We start from the raw sequence: 20,604 nt of genomic DNA, 5'->3' as shown, positions 1-20,604 counted from the left end.
AGTGGTCCATTGTGGAATATCAAATGAATACTGAATAATAGTTATTGATTTTTATTATTATTTTTAGGAATGGGAACATTTAACTTCATGCTTTGAAAAGTGGAATAAAATTCTAAATAATTTGCATGCAATTTTTTTCAAACCGCTAAGTACAAAGTGATTGAGTCTAGATCCTGCCAGTTATGGCAGTCCCCCTTTTTAGAGTTTAAAAAGCTTAATATATGTGCATTCTTGTACATTCTAAATCTTGAAGTACTTTAGACATAACAAATGGATTTATAGACTATATATAGGTTCACTTACTTTGTCATTGAAGTGCAGCTACCTCAAGGATTGAGCACAGCAGCTGTTTAACAACCTAGAGAAACATTGCGTGGCAGCTAAGAGCAAAAGCTGAAGAATACTGTGTCAAAATGAAGCTGCAAATGGAGCTGGAGGCAGTTGAGAAACTGAGCTGAGAATTGACCAGCAGACCTTAATGAAAGGTGCCACCCAGCTTTTAGGGGTCTTGCACCACTTGCAGTTCTTCTGGAGGTCAGCTCTTGGCTCTCTTCTAGAGTCTGCCCCAGCGTTCTTCATTTAGAGAAAGGCTCACTGGCCTCTCTGTGCTTTTGGTAGATCTCTCATTCAGAAGCCAGTACAGTAATGGCAAGATGGCTACACAGCAGTAGAAGGTTTTCTGCGTGCTGAGGATGTTGGTGTAGGCCACTTTGTTAAGAGGACTAGATTGATATTAACCACTTCTGAAATAAAATAAAGGCTAGTAGAGAAGAATTAATCTCTAATAATAATAATAGGTCCTGTGGGCTTGATTGTTACATGGGGGATTGTTTCGCAAAGACTGGGGGAATTAACTCACCACCTTTTTTTTGTTTTTTTGATGGCACAGTTAATGGAATTCCATTTTTGAGCATAGGGACATGAGTAAAGTTACAGAAGCTATTAAAGTAGTATTTGTTAAAATTGTGTTCTAGGAGTAGAATAGTAGTGATAACAGATATTATCCAGTATCAGGCTAGTGTTTTTCAGGTTTTTGTTGTTTTTTTTTTTATGAGCAGGTTATAAGTAGCTTGTACTATGACAGTTTGGATGCTACATGAAACCTTCAGCATTATTTGACCTGTAGATGTATTATATTTGATGTTGGACAAAACTGAAATATTCATGTTCTTTCTCATAAACCTTAAACTTCCTTTGAGTCTTTGTACAGCCTGGCAACTACCACTTCAGTTTTTTTGGTAACTAAGATACTTTGGTAAAAAAATGCTTTTCTGCACTGTGTATTATTTCATGTAGAGCATCAAAGTCTGCTTCTGTTTTTCATGAGCTAGATGGATTGACAGTTGTTAAACTTCTTGCTTGAAAAGGCATATATGCGTTTGGTTACTCTGCCTTCATGATCTAGATGATTTGTGGAATGTCATGTTTCTGAATACCTGCATAGCAGAAGCAGTTAAGACTACTTTTTTGTACTTCCACATGGATGAGAAAATGCTGCCATTTTGTCAGATTTTTATTTTATTGTTCACTGATGCTCTAATACCTCTGGTTAGATTTTTACATGGGTGATTTTGTTAAGTCAACTGAGAAGTTTCAGCTAGCGCGTAATACAGAGAATTACTGCATGGTAAGTATGGGAAGGCTAGTGTGTTCTTGCTGAAGACCACTCAAAAATCCTTGCATAACAAAATAGTCTGTTGGCATGGAAAATGAGTTGTATAGGGTTTGGCTGGGTTTCTGCTGTCACAGAAGGTTATCTAACCTAATTGCATCCAGCAAGCTTTTAGCATCATGTGTCTCTTCCCAATAGCAGAAAGAGTGATGCTACAAATAATGAAGCAGTTATGGTAAAAAAGAATTATCTGCTCCTCTTATTAGTACTATGGGAACATAATTACACATTATTGGCTGCACAAATCTTTAAAAAAAAAAAAAAACAACTCATCTCCCAAACTTTTTACCAAAAAAAAATAGTTTGTAGTGCTCTCTTGTAGTCATGTAAACCGTGAGAAGAGAATTAATGGTTCTTGACTGAATATATCCAGTGCATTACATTACAATAAGTTATTGATGATCTAATGAAGATAATATAATCTTGAAGCCTTGCAAACAAATGATGTAGTAAAGATGACATGCTTTTCCACAAACAATTTCCATTGCAGCCTATACAGTGATGTGAAGATAAAATGGAGTGGATATATAAATTTGAATAAATTATAAGGTTGTAAGGAAAAGGTAGTAAAGCAAAATGTGTCTTTTCAACAATCTGTAAAAGTGAAGGAAATACTAAACTTTCACAGCTGGCTGGATTTGAGAGAATTACTGTTGGTGTTTATACAACCTTTTTACCAAGAGTCTTTATTTATTAGGAAGATGAAAAGTCATGACGAGTTTCCTTATGGAAAACAGAAGGTGAACTGTAGTATCTCTGAATTGTTCCTTTGGTTGTCTTTGATTCAGGCACACTCTTAACTACCTTGATGTGCACTGTGGACCTGCCCCCTACATGAATAGTCTCTTGTTTGTGAGCGAAGGTTGCCATACCAGTATCTTGCTGTGCACAACTGGATTGAGATTTTCTGTTATATAAGTTTTATGAAGGAGTCTCGAGAGTATAAAACAATAATGTTGATTCTTGAAATTGTATTTTGGAGTAAGTAAATTGTATTAGGTGCTCTTATGATCCTGTCTAGCTTATAAAGATAGCTAACTTATCAATGCAACTTTTTTTGGACCAGAAACTTTACTAAGCTACATTTTTCTTACTACTTTTTCCAAATATGTTTATTTAATCCTCTGAGATACTCTGGGCATATATGTACTAAAATGGAATGTCCTTTTCCTTGCTTGTTTGTTCATTCCCTGTAATCTGGGTACCGGGATGCTGTATAATACTTTAAAGGTTAAAGTCGTTTTTTATCCAGCCTTACTTAGTATAAGATTACATGATTGACATTTTTATAGTTTGCATGTATGAACAGATTCCCTAGTATGAGGGAAGGGTCTAGTATCTAGGACATTTGGGGGAAAAAAAAAAAAAAGTAAAAAAAGAAAAGAAAAGAAAGAAAGACAGGGTTGACGGAAAGAATTAGTACCACTCTGTTAGTTTTGTTGTTTTTAAATAAAAGCTCCTTCCAGATGCCAGGGAAGCTGAAATTAACAGAAGATTAAACACCTTGTTGCAGAGATGGAGGTGGATCACAAGTCCTCTCTGGCCTTGTCAAGCACTGAGGAACAATTTATTTTCTATTAGAGAACAGTACTATGGGAAAATATTTTTTTTCCATCACTGTTGCGAGTGTATATGACCTTTCAGAATTTTTAACTTGGGTTCAGCGTTGGTGGTGGTGCCTAGGGTTTCTGTTTTCTCCAGAAGAGATAGAACTCACTGCAGAATGTTCTTCACTGTGAAAATTATGCCACCATTCTTCTTACTTATTTTGTAACTGCAGCACTTTCAGTCAACACTAGACATTGCATAGGCTGTTACTGACGGTTGACACCTAATACTTTTCCTCAGCCAATAGGAACCAGTGATTTTTGTTTAAACCAATGCCTCTTTCAGCTTCAAGTAAAAACAGTCACTTTGAGAGGGTTACCCATTAGAGAAATCAGTTACTATCAGGTGCTGTTTGTCACTGATTCCTTACAGTGTGGAAACATTAATGTAACCTCTTGAAGACAATTGTTTAAGGGTAATGGTATTCTTAAAAATACAATCAATATAAGCTTTTTTAAAGCCACTATTCAAGCAAACAGTTTTCATCTAATGGGGATGCTTTTCATGGAAGTATCCTTTCTTCATTTGTTTTACATAAAATTTATTTCTTGGGCTTCATCTAAGTGTCTGTAGTAGGTTAACTAACAATGGAAAGACCTGATAAAAACCTGATAATTTCATCTGTGTGATGATAACTCTACTAGCAATGGTCAACTTGGACTCCTTGCACTTGTGAGAAGCAAGGAGACATCATGCAAATAATAAGTAGGGAAACTGAAAAAATGGCAGCTTACTGTTCTTCTCCAGCCCCACCCCATGCCAAGTGGCCAGATGATGATTTCCAGGAGTGTGATTATTACACACAGACTCATTAACATGAATGAACTACATATGGGAAGTTCTACTGATCATATTATGAGGATCTAGTTACGATAAAATGTAATTATATGCATTTATGGTTTTTCTTTTCTTGGATTAGACTGTATCACATGGGAAGCATCTATGGAAAATAACGTAGTCCCTCATATCCTTTGTAGAAACAATAAAATCTGACAGTAAAGGGAATATGGGTTCTTATTATTAATGAGCTACAGAGCCGCCTCTATTGCAGCTAGTAAATTAATTCCAGTTCAATTGCATGCTTTGGAGTGTCCCATGAAAATGGTTAGATTATTTATGCCATTCACATCATTATTGCTAGAATTCTTTAACTGGTATGTTTACTTTTTCGTATGTTACCAAGTTTCTTCAGTAGCTCAAACAATTTTTGAAGTGTTTGAGGATCTGTAGAACAGCCTTTCCAGACTGTTATACTGTTATATACTTTTTTTTTTTTTAACTTTTTTCATCACTTCTTGAATGAAAATTCATTATTTTGGAGTTGTGTGGGGATTTAACACACTCTTTTACTCCTGGAATGTGCACATGTGCTTTGAGTTGAGTTGACCTCACCAGTCAGACCTGTCAACAGAATCAAAGCCTGAAGGGTTGAATGTTTGTCCACTCAGAGGTAAATTTTTTATTTTTATTATTTTTTTTGTGTGGATAATCTCATGGTTGGCATCTGTCTTCCTGCTTGGGCATGTGAACTGAAGAGTGCAGGACAGAATCTGTTTTTTCAAAGCAGTTTACAAAATAGACGTCAGCAGCAATCCATTTTAAACATGCATCTGGTTAAATATGGATAATTAAGAACACTATTAGATCGATAGATGATATCAGAGATGTTTTTAAAGAAGATACCATTAAAAATAAATGCATCAAAATTAAAAGTATACATTGATGCCCATGGCACTTTAAGTGCTGAGGAATTCTTTCCAAGTTGTGAAGAAGACTGAAGATAACCTATTTTGCCCACACAGAGGTGTAGGAAAGCATAGGGGAATAAATTCTGCATAATATTGAATACTTGCAGAAGGAGCACTTAGCAGCATAACAAACTGCTGGTGTTATGCGTGGTACCTAAATTGCTAGCATTGATTTCAATCCTTGGGCAACAAAGTTGTCTTAAATCATTGAGATGTGCCTTTGTATGCAGCTGTTCTTAGCGCTTACATCAGTAGTGTCTGCTGCAGCAGGCATGTTTCTTGCTTCAGTTTATCACAGTAGATGAGCTCAAAGAGCAGTTTATTAAAAGCTGAGAAATTAGGAGTGTGGAGAGGAAAAGTAGTTTTTCAAACTTTTTAACTCCCTGACTAAAAGCTGGAATTGAGGGAAAGAGAGCTGAGGGGCTTGCTGAGTTTTGAGAAACAGAAATATGGTAATACAAAGCAGTATTCTCAGTTCCCTCTCAGCAAATCATTTTTTGTTTTTATTTTCACTTGCATGCTTTTACATCTAAAACATATTTAGATAAGCTTATTTGTTTGTGTATGTAGCCTATTTATAGTGTTGTTTATTTACTAATAAAACAGTTTCTAAATGCTGTACTTGTGTTTCTTGAATGATAATCAAGATTCAGCTAAAAAAAGAACATTTCACGAATATTAGTAAATTATTTCAGAGAAAAGTGGTGCAACGTAACCCTTTTCTTAACAAAATCACAATTGAAATAAATGAGTATTAGCCAATTTGCTCAGAATTATGTTTTCCTATCATTGTTATAGTCTTTCCTTCACATAAAGTATATAAAATGTTTCACCTTAGGAAAAAAACAATCATTATTTTAGATTTTTGTATGGAAATAAATGAAATTGCTTGTTAGGTCAAAGAATTCTATTCAGTGATGAGAGTTCCGATGTGTGTTGTTATTTCCTCTGTGTTTTGAATATGTTAGTTAACTGCTGAGTGCTCCTCAGTCAATGAGTAGATCAGTCAGTTCTCTAGAACAAGACACAGCTCTGGATCTGTATTAGTTTCTTCTGTAACACTTGAGATAGACTGCAAATACCTTCCATGGTTCTTCTATTTCTGCAACAGGGAAACAGCTTTGCTTTACAGAGGTGGTTTGCAATTTAATGTGGTTTCTCTGAGCCTTTTCTACAAACTACTTCTTACTGTCCACTTCAGATTGTCAAGAATCATGGACACTCCAGAAATCCAGAAATTAATGAGTTTGAAAGTGATTGCTTTAGTCTTAAAAAACATCAGCATGGATTTTTTTCCTGTACACCAAGGAGAGGATGTGTTTTAAGAGTGTATTTGCTTGCTTATTTTAAACAGCAAATTATTTTGAGTGGGCAAATGCTTGATCAAAGGCTCTTAAAAGAAAAAAAAAAAAAAAAGACGATTTGGGGATCAGCTTCTCTGAAGCAACGTTCAGTGCATCTGTATGGATGCAGTTGTGTGTTTTTGAATGGCAGAGTCCCGTTCCAGAGTAATGTGTCTCTTTCATCCGCTGTTCAGTAAAGCTCATATTTTTATTTGTGAAGAATATTGTGAAAAAGTTTGTGAAAAACTTCAAGTCTTAACCTTGTTGCTGTAGATGATAGCTTGAAGGATTTTTTGTGCAATCCCCATCTGAAAGTGTAGGATGAATTTTCATGCTCCAGACTGGTTAATCTGCAAATCCCATGGTTATGCAATACTACTGCTTCCAGAAGGCCAGAAGGAGAACACAAATACTCGGCAGGCTCTCCACATCTATGAGCTGTATTGCAGATTGCACTCTTAATTTTTTTTAAGGTTTCTTTCTTCTCATTTAGAATGCAAAGTTTTTATTTGGATAAAACCAAATCTTGTAATCTAACCTAGAAACATAAGATTACAGATGTTTGTATGCATATGGCAGTGACTGTCCTCGGTTCTCTTCTGCAATATATGAGCTACCCATAAACTCCCAAGGTAAAATAATTATGGTGTATGTTGCATAGGTTCAACAGATGGGTTGCATCTTGAGGCTGATGGTATTCTGCAAGCCCGTTTTGTAAGGATGCTTGTGTGTTCAAAGTCTGTTGGGACAGAGCTTGGGACTTGGAAAGTTCAGTTATAAAAATCATAGAATCATTTAGGTTGGAAAGGACCCTTAGGATCAACCATCCACGTGACCTACCAATCATCAAGCCATACTTTAAATACCTCCGGTTGGAGCCCTGTTGCCAGTATGAATGGTCTTGGCATATCATCTTCTGTTCTGTAGATAGTGAGTTGTCCCAGCCCAAAACTGACTCAGCAAATGTTAAAAACCAAGTAGTATAGAAAGTAACAGTTAAATACTTGAGCTTACTGGTCAGGCCTGTTTCATTTAGAATGGAAGAATTGACCAAAGATGCCACCTTGATTACTTTGGAAGATCATCACCTCATGTGATCTTATTTATTAATCCATTAAGCATTCTGTATGAAAACCAGCTATTATTAAAAATTTCATTATCCACTGTAAGGGCTGTTTCTGGACGTCTCAGAATTTGTAAAAATACATACGTATAAATACAATTTTAAAAGCTTACAATTTATGTTTATTGTTTGCTTATTTTATTTTTATAAATGTATGATCTGTTTTCAGATACATACGTAGGCATACCTATGTAGTGCATAGACCTGTATGCATACACACATACACCTACATGTGTGCAAAGTCTTTTTAGCTTGAGTCTGTGTAGTCTGATTGGTTATTGTTACAGTGTTCTTAGAAAAAACATTATCAGAGCAGATAATGTAGACTCTGCCTTTATGTTTCAAGTATTTGGTTCTTTTCTATAATTGTATGAAGTTTCAGTAACAAAAAATTAGTCATAAGCATCTTGATGCTGAAAATTTCAGACTATAGAACACATCAGAATGAAGTTTGTATGTGGTGTGTGTTTGAGGCAAGTCATTTCCAATTATTCAAGACTTCTGTTCTCACTGGACCTTCTGTCCAGGTCTCATTGGGCTGCATAGATGAGCTTGAGTAAGGCAAGAAAAGCAAAGCCCAAGCCCCTCAAGCAGGAGGACGTATTGTCTTCTTTTGTCGACAGTAGCTTATTTGGCTTGTTCACATCAACTGCAGCGTGGTTTGCTATTTTGCCTTGTGCCAGCTGTTGTCCACGCAGGTTTTCTTCAGATTAGGTAAGAAATAATTTTTTGCTAGATTCATGAATTGAATTTGATTTGCCACATACTCAGATGAGACCAGGAATAGAGGATAGGGTTAGATACCTATCAGGATGAAAATTTTTTAGTTGAGCACAGGTCATGCTCAGTGCTTTTGTTCAAAAAGCGTCCTATCTCTGTGGAAAAGGATCAACGCTTATTTTGTGTCTTTGCTTACACTGTCAGCTTTAAGAAGAGGTAATCTACCACCACTAGTTTTCCAGCAGATTCATTTCTGCATTCCTCCAGAACTCTGCAGAACTCTGTATTACCTAGCCTGCTGTCACTTGCTCTGCATTTTGTGTGTCTGTTCCATGGGCCTTCCTATCTGAGTCTGAGATATCATCTTATGAATCCTCAGCAGAGCAGTTCTGGCTTAGGACTCTCTCCAGTTTCAGATAACTCATTCAGCTTTTATTATGGCCAAAAAACAAACAAACAAAAAAATTGCTATTACATTTATTTCCTTTAATTTTTGTGACTTGTAAATCTCATTAACAGGCAGCTATGTTATATCCGGATTTTGTGAATGAAGCATAGAATCATAGAATGGCTTGTGTTAGAAGGGACCTCAAGGATCATCAAGCTCCAGCCCCACTGCCTCAGGCAGGGCTATCAACCTCCCCATTTAATACTAGACCAGGCTGCCCAGGGCCCCATCCAACCTGGCCTTGAACACCTCCAGGGACAGGGCATCCACAACCTCTCTGGGCAGCCTGCTCCAGCACCTCACCACTCTCATAGTGAAGAACTTCCCCTTGACATCCAACCTAAATCTTCCCTCCTTCAACTTAAACCCATTTGTCCTTGTCCTGCTGTTATCTGCCCTATCTACTAAATGAAAACATTTAGAAATAATAATCTTAAGAATCACACTTGGAGGTATTCTGTTAACCCCATTATTCAGTCTGGTGTCCCTTGTCAGCAGGAGTTCTCATCTTTGTTCACCCAGCTCCTTGCCCATTTTATTCTTATGCTGGAATTTCAATCTAGAGTTTTTGTAATGCTGATTTTGTAATCTGTAACATTCTGACTAATTACTAAACAGTACTTAAACCAGCACAAGTTCTTGTCATTTCACTTACATAATGGGGAAAAAATAAATCTGGTAATATCCAAGAATACTCAGTCTTTTGTCATGCTTTTTTTTCTATCGACCTCCATACTTAATGGGCTGTTTTCTAAAGGAGCATTTACCTTCACAGGCTGGTAGTAACTAGAGACTGTGTCACATTGGTGTGTCGCAGGTGGCCTGTTTCTACAAGAGAATACACAGGGTGTGTAAAACATGGTCTTATGCTTCAGTTTATTGCTGTGAAATCACCGTGGCATGGATAGCATTTGGATACATAAACATTCACAGTGCTGAGCTGTGCCCTCTTTTTGAAAATAGAAATTGATGCACATAAGAGAGATGATGGAAAATGTGTACAGTCTATACAATCTTCCAGAAGTAGATTGAGACCAGTGGCACTTCCCCGAAAAAATAAATTACCCAAAATTTGCAGCACATTCATATTCAATTTCATCACAGCAGATGCTCATTAGTATGTTGTTATTAATTGGTATTCACTTTAGGTTTTGTTTAAAATGAAGATAATAATTAGGTTTTAATTACTGCATCTTTCTAAGGGGGAGGGGAGGAAATGCCTCTCAAGGCACTGAAGTATTTCCTGTATGCTTCTCTCCACTACATGCAAGCCTCGAAAGTCTTTGAAATACAATTTTCTGCCAAGAGACTTCTTTTCCATTTCTTTTTCTTTCTTTCCTATTTTTTAAGTATTAAGAACTAGTCCTAAGTGGTTTGTTTGGACACAGTGAATCATATCATAATAGCAAGAGCCATAGCTCTTTCTAATCAAATTACCAAAAAGACTTTGCAAAAGTAACTCTCTCAAGCAGCTGATTAATGAAGTGTTGCCACTGTTTTGTGTTATAATTAATTGAAGTAATACAAATAAATTCTGTAGCCTGTGGAAATTATCTTCTATGCAAAGCAATATTATAGAGTTAGCAAACTGGAATGAGAGATGTTTTTTTTATTTCTTGTTGCCTTCATCATCTTTAAAAGCCATTGGTGGCACAACTGAAAACAGTGGTTGATGGAGTACAAAGTCACAACAGCTCAGAGAGGGCCTGCAGAAATTAGAGTGAATCCATTACAGAGGACAGCAAAAGTGCAGAAAACAAATCAGAAAATAGTATAAAAGGTCATGAGTGTGAGAGGACCATGTAGAACTATAAGAATGTGAGAGACACCAAAGCACGACTAGAAGACTTAAACTGAGTTTAAAGGAATATGGGTCATCTAAAAGGCATTGACTATCACATCTTTCTTTGGTAAATACAGGAACTGACAAGAGTTCAAAGGAAATTGTTCTAAGTAGTAGTATTCAGCTTTCTGGCCTGTTCAAAAGTATGTTTTCAGACATGGAACTTTTACACTCCTTTTAAAGGGTATTTACTAGAATAACACTGCATTTGGGTAAGCAAAACATCAGAACTAGAAGTGTTAGTTCAGTCTTCTGCATCTTAGGTGTTGTGAATTTTCATCAACTTCTTTTTGGGGTTGTTTTTCTCTTTTTTGTTTCCTTGGACCTTTCTTAACTGGGTTCTGTAGGTCACTGCCTTTAGTTATTGAAAAGACTTTGAAAGATGGTCTGTTAACTGCTCAGGCTCCTATGTTACTAAAATGAAGGAGAATTAAGCATCTAATTTTTGAAGTTCTTTGAGATGGAATCTTAATCAGCCAGCACTGAGGGAGAGGCCTTCTAAGTTCATTGCCTATATACAGCTGCCAGCAATGTTCCTTCCACAAGAGAAGTGCTAATAAGAGACAGAGCATGTTAACTTCTCATGCACTGACTTAAAGGGAGGAAGGATGCTCGGCAGTGATGAAATCCATCTTGTTCCCTTGCTTTCAGAGAGTCGAATAAGCTTTGGTATTCAGAAGTTGGAGTAAGGGTGGCCAATGGAAATTTTCCCACACTGTGCAAAATTAGGCAAACCAAGCTTGATCCTCTGATCTTGTCAGAAGGACTGTAAATCCCCTGTTCTCTGATTACATTTATGAAATCAAGGAGTTTAAGACATTCACTGCTTGAATTTTGGCCTTGAGAGAGAAGTGGAGCAAGTATACAGTGTGGCCTTGCTCTGGAGTTGAATTCTTAGGAGCCTGTGAAACAGAGGATGAGACAGATCTATCTTTCAGTGTTCAAGCATCACCAGTTACAGGATAAATACCAAGCTATTAATTGCTATCAAGACCGAGTGGATTCAGATGTGTAGAGGCACAGCTGACCAGCAATACAAATATGTTGTGGCCTCCTTTCCTGATGCATGCTGTAGTGAACATTTGCTGGTCTATATGTCAGCTGAGCAAGATTTTTCTTTTTTTTTATGACTGAGCATTTAGTGTCCTGTTATTGTCTTTGTGGGAAAATTTATTTTGATGATGTTTCTAATGTACTATTCTATTAAGACACCATCATTTTCTTACTAGATAATCTCAGATTCTTCCTGGGAGGGCAGGTTAGGGTTTTGCAATTGTCATTTCAAACCCAGATTTCTTCAGATGATTACTTGTTGGCCAAGCACAATGATTTTTTATTTTTTTTCTCATGTGTTACTTTTCTAATACAAATGTAATTTTTCTGTCATGGGAATGAATAACGGTGATTGCAAACTACGTGACTTTGGTTCCTGCATTTGCTTATCGCTATTTTAAATACAAGGAGAAAAAAAAAAAAAAGCTGTTTGGTTGCTTTGGTACAGAGTGTTCTTTCCATGAATGGAAGCTGTCAAAGAGGCAGACCCTCCTGAATTCAGTTCTTAATGAAATCAAGAAATCAAACATCATGGAACAAATAAAAACTTCAAAATAAGGTTTTATTTTCTTGTACTCACCATTCAGTCTTTTATGGTAAGAGAGAATGCATAAATGATACAAAACTTGAGAAGATCGTAGGGTAACTTAAGGGCTGTCAAGTTTTCTTTGCACAGAAATTTACTGTTAAGTGTAAAGTTGGGTTTGAAGTTTTAAGATTAGAGTTTTTTCTTTAAGCTTACAGGTCATCAGAAATTAAAGAAATACATGAAGTGACGATGGAAGTAATTTCTAATGCTCTTTTAAATTTAAGTCACCTGTTCTTTAGCTTCATAAATATACCATAATATTCATTGTTGCATGAAAAAAAAACCTTTTGTTTTCCACCAGATAACTAATTTTAAAATGTGTCAGGAACCTAAAGGTGAGAGAGTATTAGCACTTTCTCAATTAAAAAATTAAAAATAAAAAAGAAGTTAAAATAATAAGTTGTTTATATATATATGTATGTCTGTGTGTATAAATTATTGCATACCGATTTTTGTATTTTCTTTATCCATTTAAGCAGTGACTTTCAATTAGCCTGCCTACTAATATCAGGTCACTAAACTCTATAGCTGATGCTTTATTCTTTCGTGTGGGTTGTCATTCGTTTGCTTCAGTTGGCTGGCAAAGGTTGTTGTATATCCATTACCAGCAACACAGCACTTTGCATTTCTGAATTGACAAGCAGCTATATTGACCTAGCGCTTATTATGGGTCAACAGCTGCGTTAACCGACGGAAGGACTGAGGGGCAATTAAAATGAATTGGCAAAAATATATCTTCCTAATTTACTCCAATTTGTTATTTATGCTAACATTGTATGGCTTCTATGGTGACACTAAACAGAATGGACCCAATAATGGCAATTAACATAAAAATATAATGGCTAATCAAATTGACAGCAACTGTTTCTCATCATCTCGACACACAATACATTATCAAAACAAACTATTATGAAGGAGGTAATTTCAGTGTTCTATTCAACCTGCTTCATGTGTGCAGTCAGGGAGATGTGTACCAGCAATTACAGCTGAATCTAAAAAACTAAACAAATAACTTAATCGCTGTCGTCCTCCTTTTTTCTTCTTCAGGAAGCAGTAATCAGGATTTACTAAAAATAACTGGTGTATAATAGTATAATGATGATGCATATCGTAGAATAGCTAATAAGGAATAAAATAAGCTTCTGTGTGTCTTTTTTTAAAATAGGTTTACATGAATTGGAAAAAAGCGTAACGTTAAAATATATAAAGAAATAACAAAGCAGTAGTAACGGTTGTCAAATGTCTCAACGTGAGTTGCTTAGTAGTTATAGATACTTTATAACCTGTCAGTAAAATTAGCTGAATTTAGTAACTAAACTTGGCATGATTGGGTAGAAAATTAAAAAGCTAAGTGAAAGCAGAATTCCAATAAACAGAAATTGTTTGCCAGTTGCTGTTCCTCTGTGTTTTCAGTCTCATATTCCATGCGGTATACTGAGTGTCAACATCAGTCTAACCTGTGGTGGTTAGGTGTTTGTTGATTTTGTAGTTCATCAAGAAAGTCTTCAAGAATTCATATCTATATAAATACTGAATGGTACTTCCACGTTTGATGCAGTTTCATTCTTAAAGACTTCTGTGATGCACGAGTCTTCAAACCATTGTTGATCAATATTTCAACACCAGTATCTTAAATAGCAGGGACTGGAATGTGGTTTTGATAAATGAGAGTTCAAGAAAAATAAATTTAAAGGGCCTGTTTGTGGGCAAGGTAGATCTCATGTCTATTGGAGCAATCTCCTAATACACAGAACAGCAGCAGTAACATGAATGCATGCAGACGTACTTTCAAAGTACAGAAACAATACAGAGGCTTGACATCACTGACATTCAGAGCATTTAATTGAATATGATATTCCACATGTACACACTTGCAGATTTTTGAACTGAAGGTGTGATTATTAACATGCAGTAGCCCTCCACAGATGTGTAGAGCAAGGTGATGACATAGCTGCAAAGGTGTATATGCACCTGTTCTTATTTGAATTTTCACAATTTATGTAACTACAGCTGTGTGTGTGAATGGAGAGGGAGGGAATACAGCCAAACACCTGTATTCATCAAAAATGTACATTAAAGCTTTTCCTTTTTTGAGATTATTGCATTATACAATGTACTAAAGCAATACCATCACTATTTTGTGCCATCTTTCTTATAACTTTTATTTTGGTCCCAAAGCGTGATACTGGTATTTGTGTCTATAAGAATAGGTAAATGTGATTTTTGTGTTTATAAGAATTGATAAGTTTAGTACGATTTATAAAATTATTTCAGTTGTGAGGGAAAAGGGTACAGAGAAGTAGTAAAAATATTTTTTTGTAATAGTAATAACAGTGTTATAGTAGTACAGTATTACAGTATTAATAGTACTACATGAGCAGAATATATCTTTTAGAAAAGTACAGAAAGAATCGCCTCTTGGTAACAGAGAGAAATAGATACAGGAGACACACTTATCACTGGGGTTTGTAATTAATACCTTTTTATTTTGCAGTATTCTGCTAAGGCCCTGTACACTCAGCTGTGCTTTTACCGGTACATTTTTGATGTGGAGTATGCAATGGATAAAGTGATTACTGAAGAGGATAAAGGTAAGTTTAAATTATTAATTAATTAAATGTAGCTCGAAAGCAGCTAACATTCTAGAAACTACAGCTATCCATTTGTACTCTCGAAATCTGAGCTACAAGGCTCAGATTTAATGTAGAATGTAATGTAGAAAAGAAAATAGAAGAAAGTAGGATTGTGGGAATCATTTGTAAGAGAAGTGTGTTGTTTCAGAATAACAGATTCAAGATTATATGTCTCTGTTCTTTTGGAGCAATTGCACTTTCAAAAAGGTGCTTTGCCTGAAAGTTATGCCATTAGAGAAATCTCTTTGCATGTAGTTTGAAGGATATTTCAACTTCAGTAAATAGATTAATTAAAACTATACCGTTTCTAAAAGAAGCCAATTAAAACATGTTCAGGTATTATATAAGAGACTGTTTTTTATCAGGGTTGAAAATGATGGCTCAAGAAAGCAGCAATGTTAATTGCCTACAAAGCTCTGTTAAGTACAAAATTTATGCTGTTGTTAGGAAGACTTTTTTTTCCTCTTGTCATCTTCCAGTAACCGTAATATTTGTGAGGTAAGACATCTCTAAGCTATAATGGAGCTACGCATTTTGTGTGGCTAAGTGATTCTCAAGCTGACAGAAGAGCATCTCTGGTGGGCTAATGTATGGCTGATGTAGAATTCTGAACAAAGCTGAGTTTTGAGCCCACCTATAAGGTGTACTGTTTAGAGAGGCACTTCCACTGTGCTTTTGGTGGTGCCGATTAAGAGGAAGTACTTCCTCTATAGTCACCTTTTCTGATTGCTGTTCTACTGTAGAAATCTTTCCCCTTCCCTGAGTCACCAGCTAAGTTTCCGGGTGATAGAAGGAGACTAAATAAAGTCATTCTTTCTAAATGTAATTTTGATGAGCTTTATATGAAAAGCAAAACAGCTTTAATGTCTTAGCTAAAAAAAATCCTCAATTAAGCAAATTGTCTGATTCTGGTCTGTTTCTTCTTTTAGAGATTCTTATTTCCTTTCTTAATCCCATTTAAGACAAGAAGGCCACTCTGTGGGATCATCTCAATCTAATACAACTTTGTGGATGTACTGAAGGAACGTTATGTAGTGGTAGCTAATACCAGCTGACATTCAGTAACTTGTCTTGTATCTACCTAATACATAGGTATACACAGGATATAAGAGTTGATGCATCTTCAGGGGTGATTGTGTCCATCCCCTGCTAGAGCAGACCATTACATCTTACAGAGGTTTCATTTTGATACGTGTAGGTGGTTCTACACCTTTCACTGTTGTTCAGAATGTGTTTCAGATACTCATCCTGTGGTTCAGGAAAATTCACTATCATTTTCCCATTCTAATTTGTTCAACTTGTGTTTGTCCATTTACTGAATATTTCTTCTCCCTGATGTTCTCTGCTATGCTTTTAGAAAGTGTGGTAGCATCTCTGTTTTGTTTTAAATTAATATACTTCTAGATTCCAGTGGTAAGAACTGCCCTCTGATGCATGATCCTTCTTTCTAGTCTTTTAGTCTTTTCTAGGTTGGATTCATCTTTCAGTGAGGAACTAGAATTTACCTGGTGTTCTGATGGTTCTGTCCAGTGTCTTTTACACTGCTACATTTGACAGAAGTACATCTACTGATGCTTTCCAGTGTAGCTCATAGTTCATAGCTGCATTGTATCATTAACTTGTGGTTACCTGATGAAAGAAATCTTCTGTCACTTCTGAATCAGATGTTCATGTCTAAGGTTTATGGCTTTTTCGCTTCATTTTTTTGTCATACTTTAATTTTCTTGGTTTTCTTCATATTGGATTGCATAATCTGATTTATAAATTTAAACTTCCAAGTTTATTGAAACATAATATGATGTCTTCTGTTGTCTGCCTTAATCAGAAAATGTTCACCAGACCCTCATCACTAGTTGGAGAAAGTTAAATAGAATTAGTATCTGGAGAAATTCTTGAGGAAAATTTTAGAACTCTGCTATGACTTCTTATTTTCTTGGATGGTTCACTTTTTCAGCACTGCATATTTTTGTATTTTTCTTACCTAATTTTTTTTGTATAATCTTAATCAGTCATCCAGTGATTTCAGGCTTGGTACTGCAGCAAGTGTGAAGGCCAGATTAATTAGATCTACTATGCCTGCCTTTGAAAATTGATTCTCTTCAAACAGACAAACTAAACAAACAAACACAACATAAAATTATGTCCTATTTTTCAGATATCTTTTGAGGGGAAAACATCTTTCTGTTAATCTAAAAATACATACAGAATTTGAGAATAATTACCTGTAGCTTTTTGGGTCACCTTATTTTATAGATACCACTGTTCTCTTTTCTCGCAACAGATGTAACTGATTTACTTTGTGTTATTGAAATAAGTTTAGTGAACTCCCTTTATGGACACAAAGCTTATATTTATTTCCCCTTGAAAGAAAAAAAAAATAAAAATTCCATGCCATATTTCGCAAGCCAACGTGCAAGTGTTCAGCATCACTTATCAAAGACACTGGATTCTATGAGCTTTATTTTTCCTCTTTACTGCATATGTAACTGAATCACTTATTTACTGGTGTTCTGATTTTGGTTTGGGGATTTTTTTATTTTATTTTTTTTAAATTATTTTTAGGGAGATTATTTTAAAAACTAAATCACTTCTGAGTTTCTACTAGATAGTTCTTTGTTCTTGTAGCTTTTGCTTATTCTTGCTAGCAGTTCAAGGTTGTTATTCATCTTGGAGTGTTCTTCTATAAAGTTTTCAGCTATTAGAGACTCAGGATATAAATGTTGAAAGGAAATTTGAGGGAATTCATGCTTTCTCTCCATTCAGAACCTTGAGATTTCACTGCTATTTCATCCACATTTTCTGTATTTGCTTCTTCAAAATAGAAAACTGTAATTACAGAACAAGTTTCTGTTTATTCTGCTATTTATATTGAAGGTCTGCGTTATTTATTGAAATGGAATCTAAAAGAATAATTGTGAAGTCAGTGGGAGTTCAAAAGTCATCCAGCCTGCTCCCTTTCCCTGCAAGAGGATCAATACTATTGTCTGTCTAGCCTACACTGCGAAGATAGGATAAATTTTAAAAAGCAAAAGAAAAAAACCAAAAACCAGACAAATTCAAACCAATACTTTGGTATTGCAGATACTAAAACTTAATAGATTTTTCAACCAGTTTCTTCTTCTCTAATGTAGAGACCTTTTCTGTATATTTAAGGTGAATGTTTCCCTAAGCTTATCCTGTGTGTGATGGATAATTGATGGTTTTTTTTTTTTTCTTTGAGAGATTTGTGTATTTAAAACCTGTATACTATCTTCTGTATCACTTTCAACAACAATACTGAATTTATTCACATAATCACAGGATCATAGGTTGGGAGGGACCTATGGAAATCATACAGTCCAACCTTTTGTACACTTGAACTTTACATGCTGATTTTCATGAAACTAGCTATTGGAGTATGCTTGTAATCATGTTAGAGCTCATTTCTGAGTAACTGAGGTTTAGAAAAAAATGATGTTAGATGTATTGCTTCATGTTTATCTAAGCGAAATTAATTTCCCATTTCATTGTCTGATTGTTGGGTCTCATAAGATCTGTTGAGTCTTCATTACCGTGGACTCTAGCATAGCATAGTGTTACAAGCAAATTGGTATGTTGACTACCAGCATCACTTTCCCAGGTCACTTATGCATATAATCCATGGCTGTGGAACTCCAGTGGTAACCATTTTCCATCATGACTATTAACCACTTAGACTCAAGCTCTGTTTCCTATTTTTGGCTGGTCATTTATCTATTCCCTCTTAAGCCATACCTGTTTTTTCTTTTTAAAAGGTTTAGGTAGTGAGATAGTATCAATCAATGGACAATATTAGTAGCATCATCTTGACCCCATGCTTGTTCAACGCTTTATGATATTCTTAATAGGTTTGTGTGATGGGCCTATCAACCTATGTTGATTCTTCCCCAGTATATTGTATTTATTCAGGTGCCTACTAATGCTCTTTTTATCATTTCTGCTCATTTGCACAGTACAGATTGTCCATCATGTCATTCACATTTCCTGGGTTTGTCTTTAATATCATGGAAGATAATTTCAAAAGCCCAACTGAAGTTAGTATATAACCTCCACTAGATATCTGTTCTGGGTCCTGTTACCTAAGGAAATTACAGTGGCTGACATGATTAAATTCTTTCCGGCCATTCTTGTCTGTTAGTCTACTTCTCGTCATCTTCATGTTTACAGCTAGGTTTTGGTCCATCTTTTCCCTGTAAGAATTAAAAGTAAGCTTTTTGGTTTACACAGCATTTTATTATTACAGAGACTGGTGAAGTTAGCTGTCAGTTAGAACATCCAGGAATATCTGGATTATACAAGTATCAGTTACTAGTACCATTATTAATTGTTGCATTTGTTCTCCAAGCAATTGTTTCCATTCATCTGAAAGTTTAGGGTCTTTCATGGTGATGATACAGTTCAATATGTTAACATTGTGAAAGGTGGATGAGATTCTAGGCTTTCAGACTACACAAGTGTAACTCTGAAATTCCTTTGCAGTCTTTTTAAATTAGAGACTGTTGCATAGTCAATGTCAGGTCAAAACCAATTTAATATTCAGTATCACTGTGCCAAAACCACTAATTTACAGCTGCCAGTAATAGTGTCAGGTCTGTTTGCTCTGATTTAATTTTTTAATCAGGAAAGGAAAAATTGCTCCATTGTGACTAGTGAAGTACTCAAAATGTTTTCAGCTCTTCCTTACAGTAGAGGTTTTCAGAGCTGGGTTGTGGCTTTAACAGATGTTGCTGCTTAGGCAAACAGTCAGAACAGCAAGAAGCAGTAGGAGTAGCAACGTTGTAACATCCTCTGTTCCTTTGGATGGAAAAAGGATAGGTAAACCAGCAGTGATTTAAGCACATGATGTTTAAATCCAGGAGTATGCTCTTTTTGTACGCTTTAAAATTCAGAAATGGAAACCAATGTATTTTAATGGCTGTGTCATCAGAAAATCAAAATAAAGTGTAGTAAGCTTTGTATCATTATCCCATTCAAATATTGGTATTGTTAAATATTCAAAGATATTACTGTTTTCATTTTGCTTTTACAGTAAGATGAAAACCTTTAAAAATGAAGAGAAATGGAGCCCACATAAAGTCAGTGAAACTACTGTGCTTCACACAGATGTTTCTAGTTAGCTCCCCCTCCTAGCATAAATTAAATCTTCCTGGAAGACTTTGGAATGGGATGCTGCAGTTTCTTAATTCACAATGATATTCACAAAATTATTCAGAAATTGTGTATTAATATAGCTGAGATTGTTCATGGTGCTTTTTTTTTTTTTTTTTTTTTTTTTGAAGAGAAAGAGGATCCTGATCATAGGATTTTTCTGTTTTACGCTAGAAAGTGGAACTGAAAGCCACCGCTTCTCCACCATCCCAGTTCTAAGAGACATAAGGTCACACTACACAATGTTTGTAGTGCATTTAGGTGTTTCAGGGACAGAAATTGCAGAGATGCTGCAGTATATTCTTTCACAGAATATTTTCAACCACTGAGCCTCTGATTATTGGATTCAAAAAAGTTTGGACATATCGGGTTGTTAGATAGGTAGAAGAAAGAGAGGATGAGAGATAGCCTTGGAAAGAGTGATTAAGAGTTCCTGTTTGTTAGGAAGACCTGCATCTTCAAAGTATATGTCAGTTTGTGAAAGTGGAATGTAATTGTTCTGATTGTATTCTTATGGACTATGATTTTGTAAATCCAAAGGCATATTCAGAGGATGTTTTTGCACTTTTATCACAGCTATATATCTGTATGTTCCATGTTTCATCCTTACACGCAAACACCAGAAGCATCTAATTTATTTTATGGAGGAATAAGCTGC

The 20,604-nt window shown here is 35.6% G+C and overlaps 1 protein-coding gene across 2 annotated transcripts in view; it reads left to right on the top strand.

Moving 5' to 3' along the window:
- The window catches only part of POLA1 (DNA polymerase alpha 1, catalytic subunit), a 191,101-nt gene that overhangs the window by 135,165 nt on the left and 35,332 nt on the right, over window positions 1-20,604 (top strand). For both annotated transcript variants that reach the window (XM_019622071.3, XM_085210462.1), the window contains exon 36: window positions 14,642-14,738. In XM_019622071.3, coding sequence (XP_019477616.2) covers window positions 14,642-14,738 — 97 coding nt within the window. The remainder of the gene's footprint in view (window positions 1-14,641; window positions 14,739-20,604) is intronic.

The sequence above is a fragment of the Meleagris gallopavo genome, chromosome 1 (genome assembly GCF_905368555.1).
Source record: "Meleagris gallopavo chromosome 1, MGAL_WU_HG_1.1, whole genome shotgun sequence".
Lineage (NCBI taxonomy): Eukaryota > Metazoa > Chordata > Aves > Galliformes > Phasianidae > Meleagris > Meleagris gallopavo.
The sequence above is the reverse complement of the archived record's forward strand: the minus strand, read 5'-3'. Positions and strand labels throughout refer to the sequence as shown.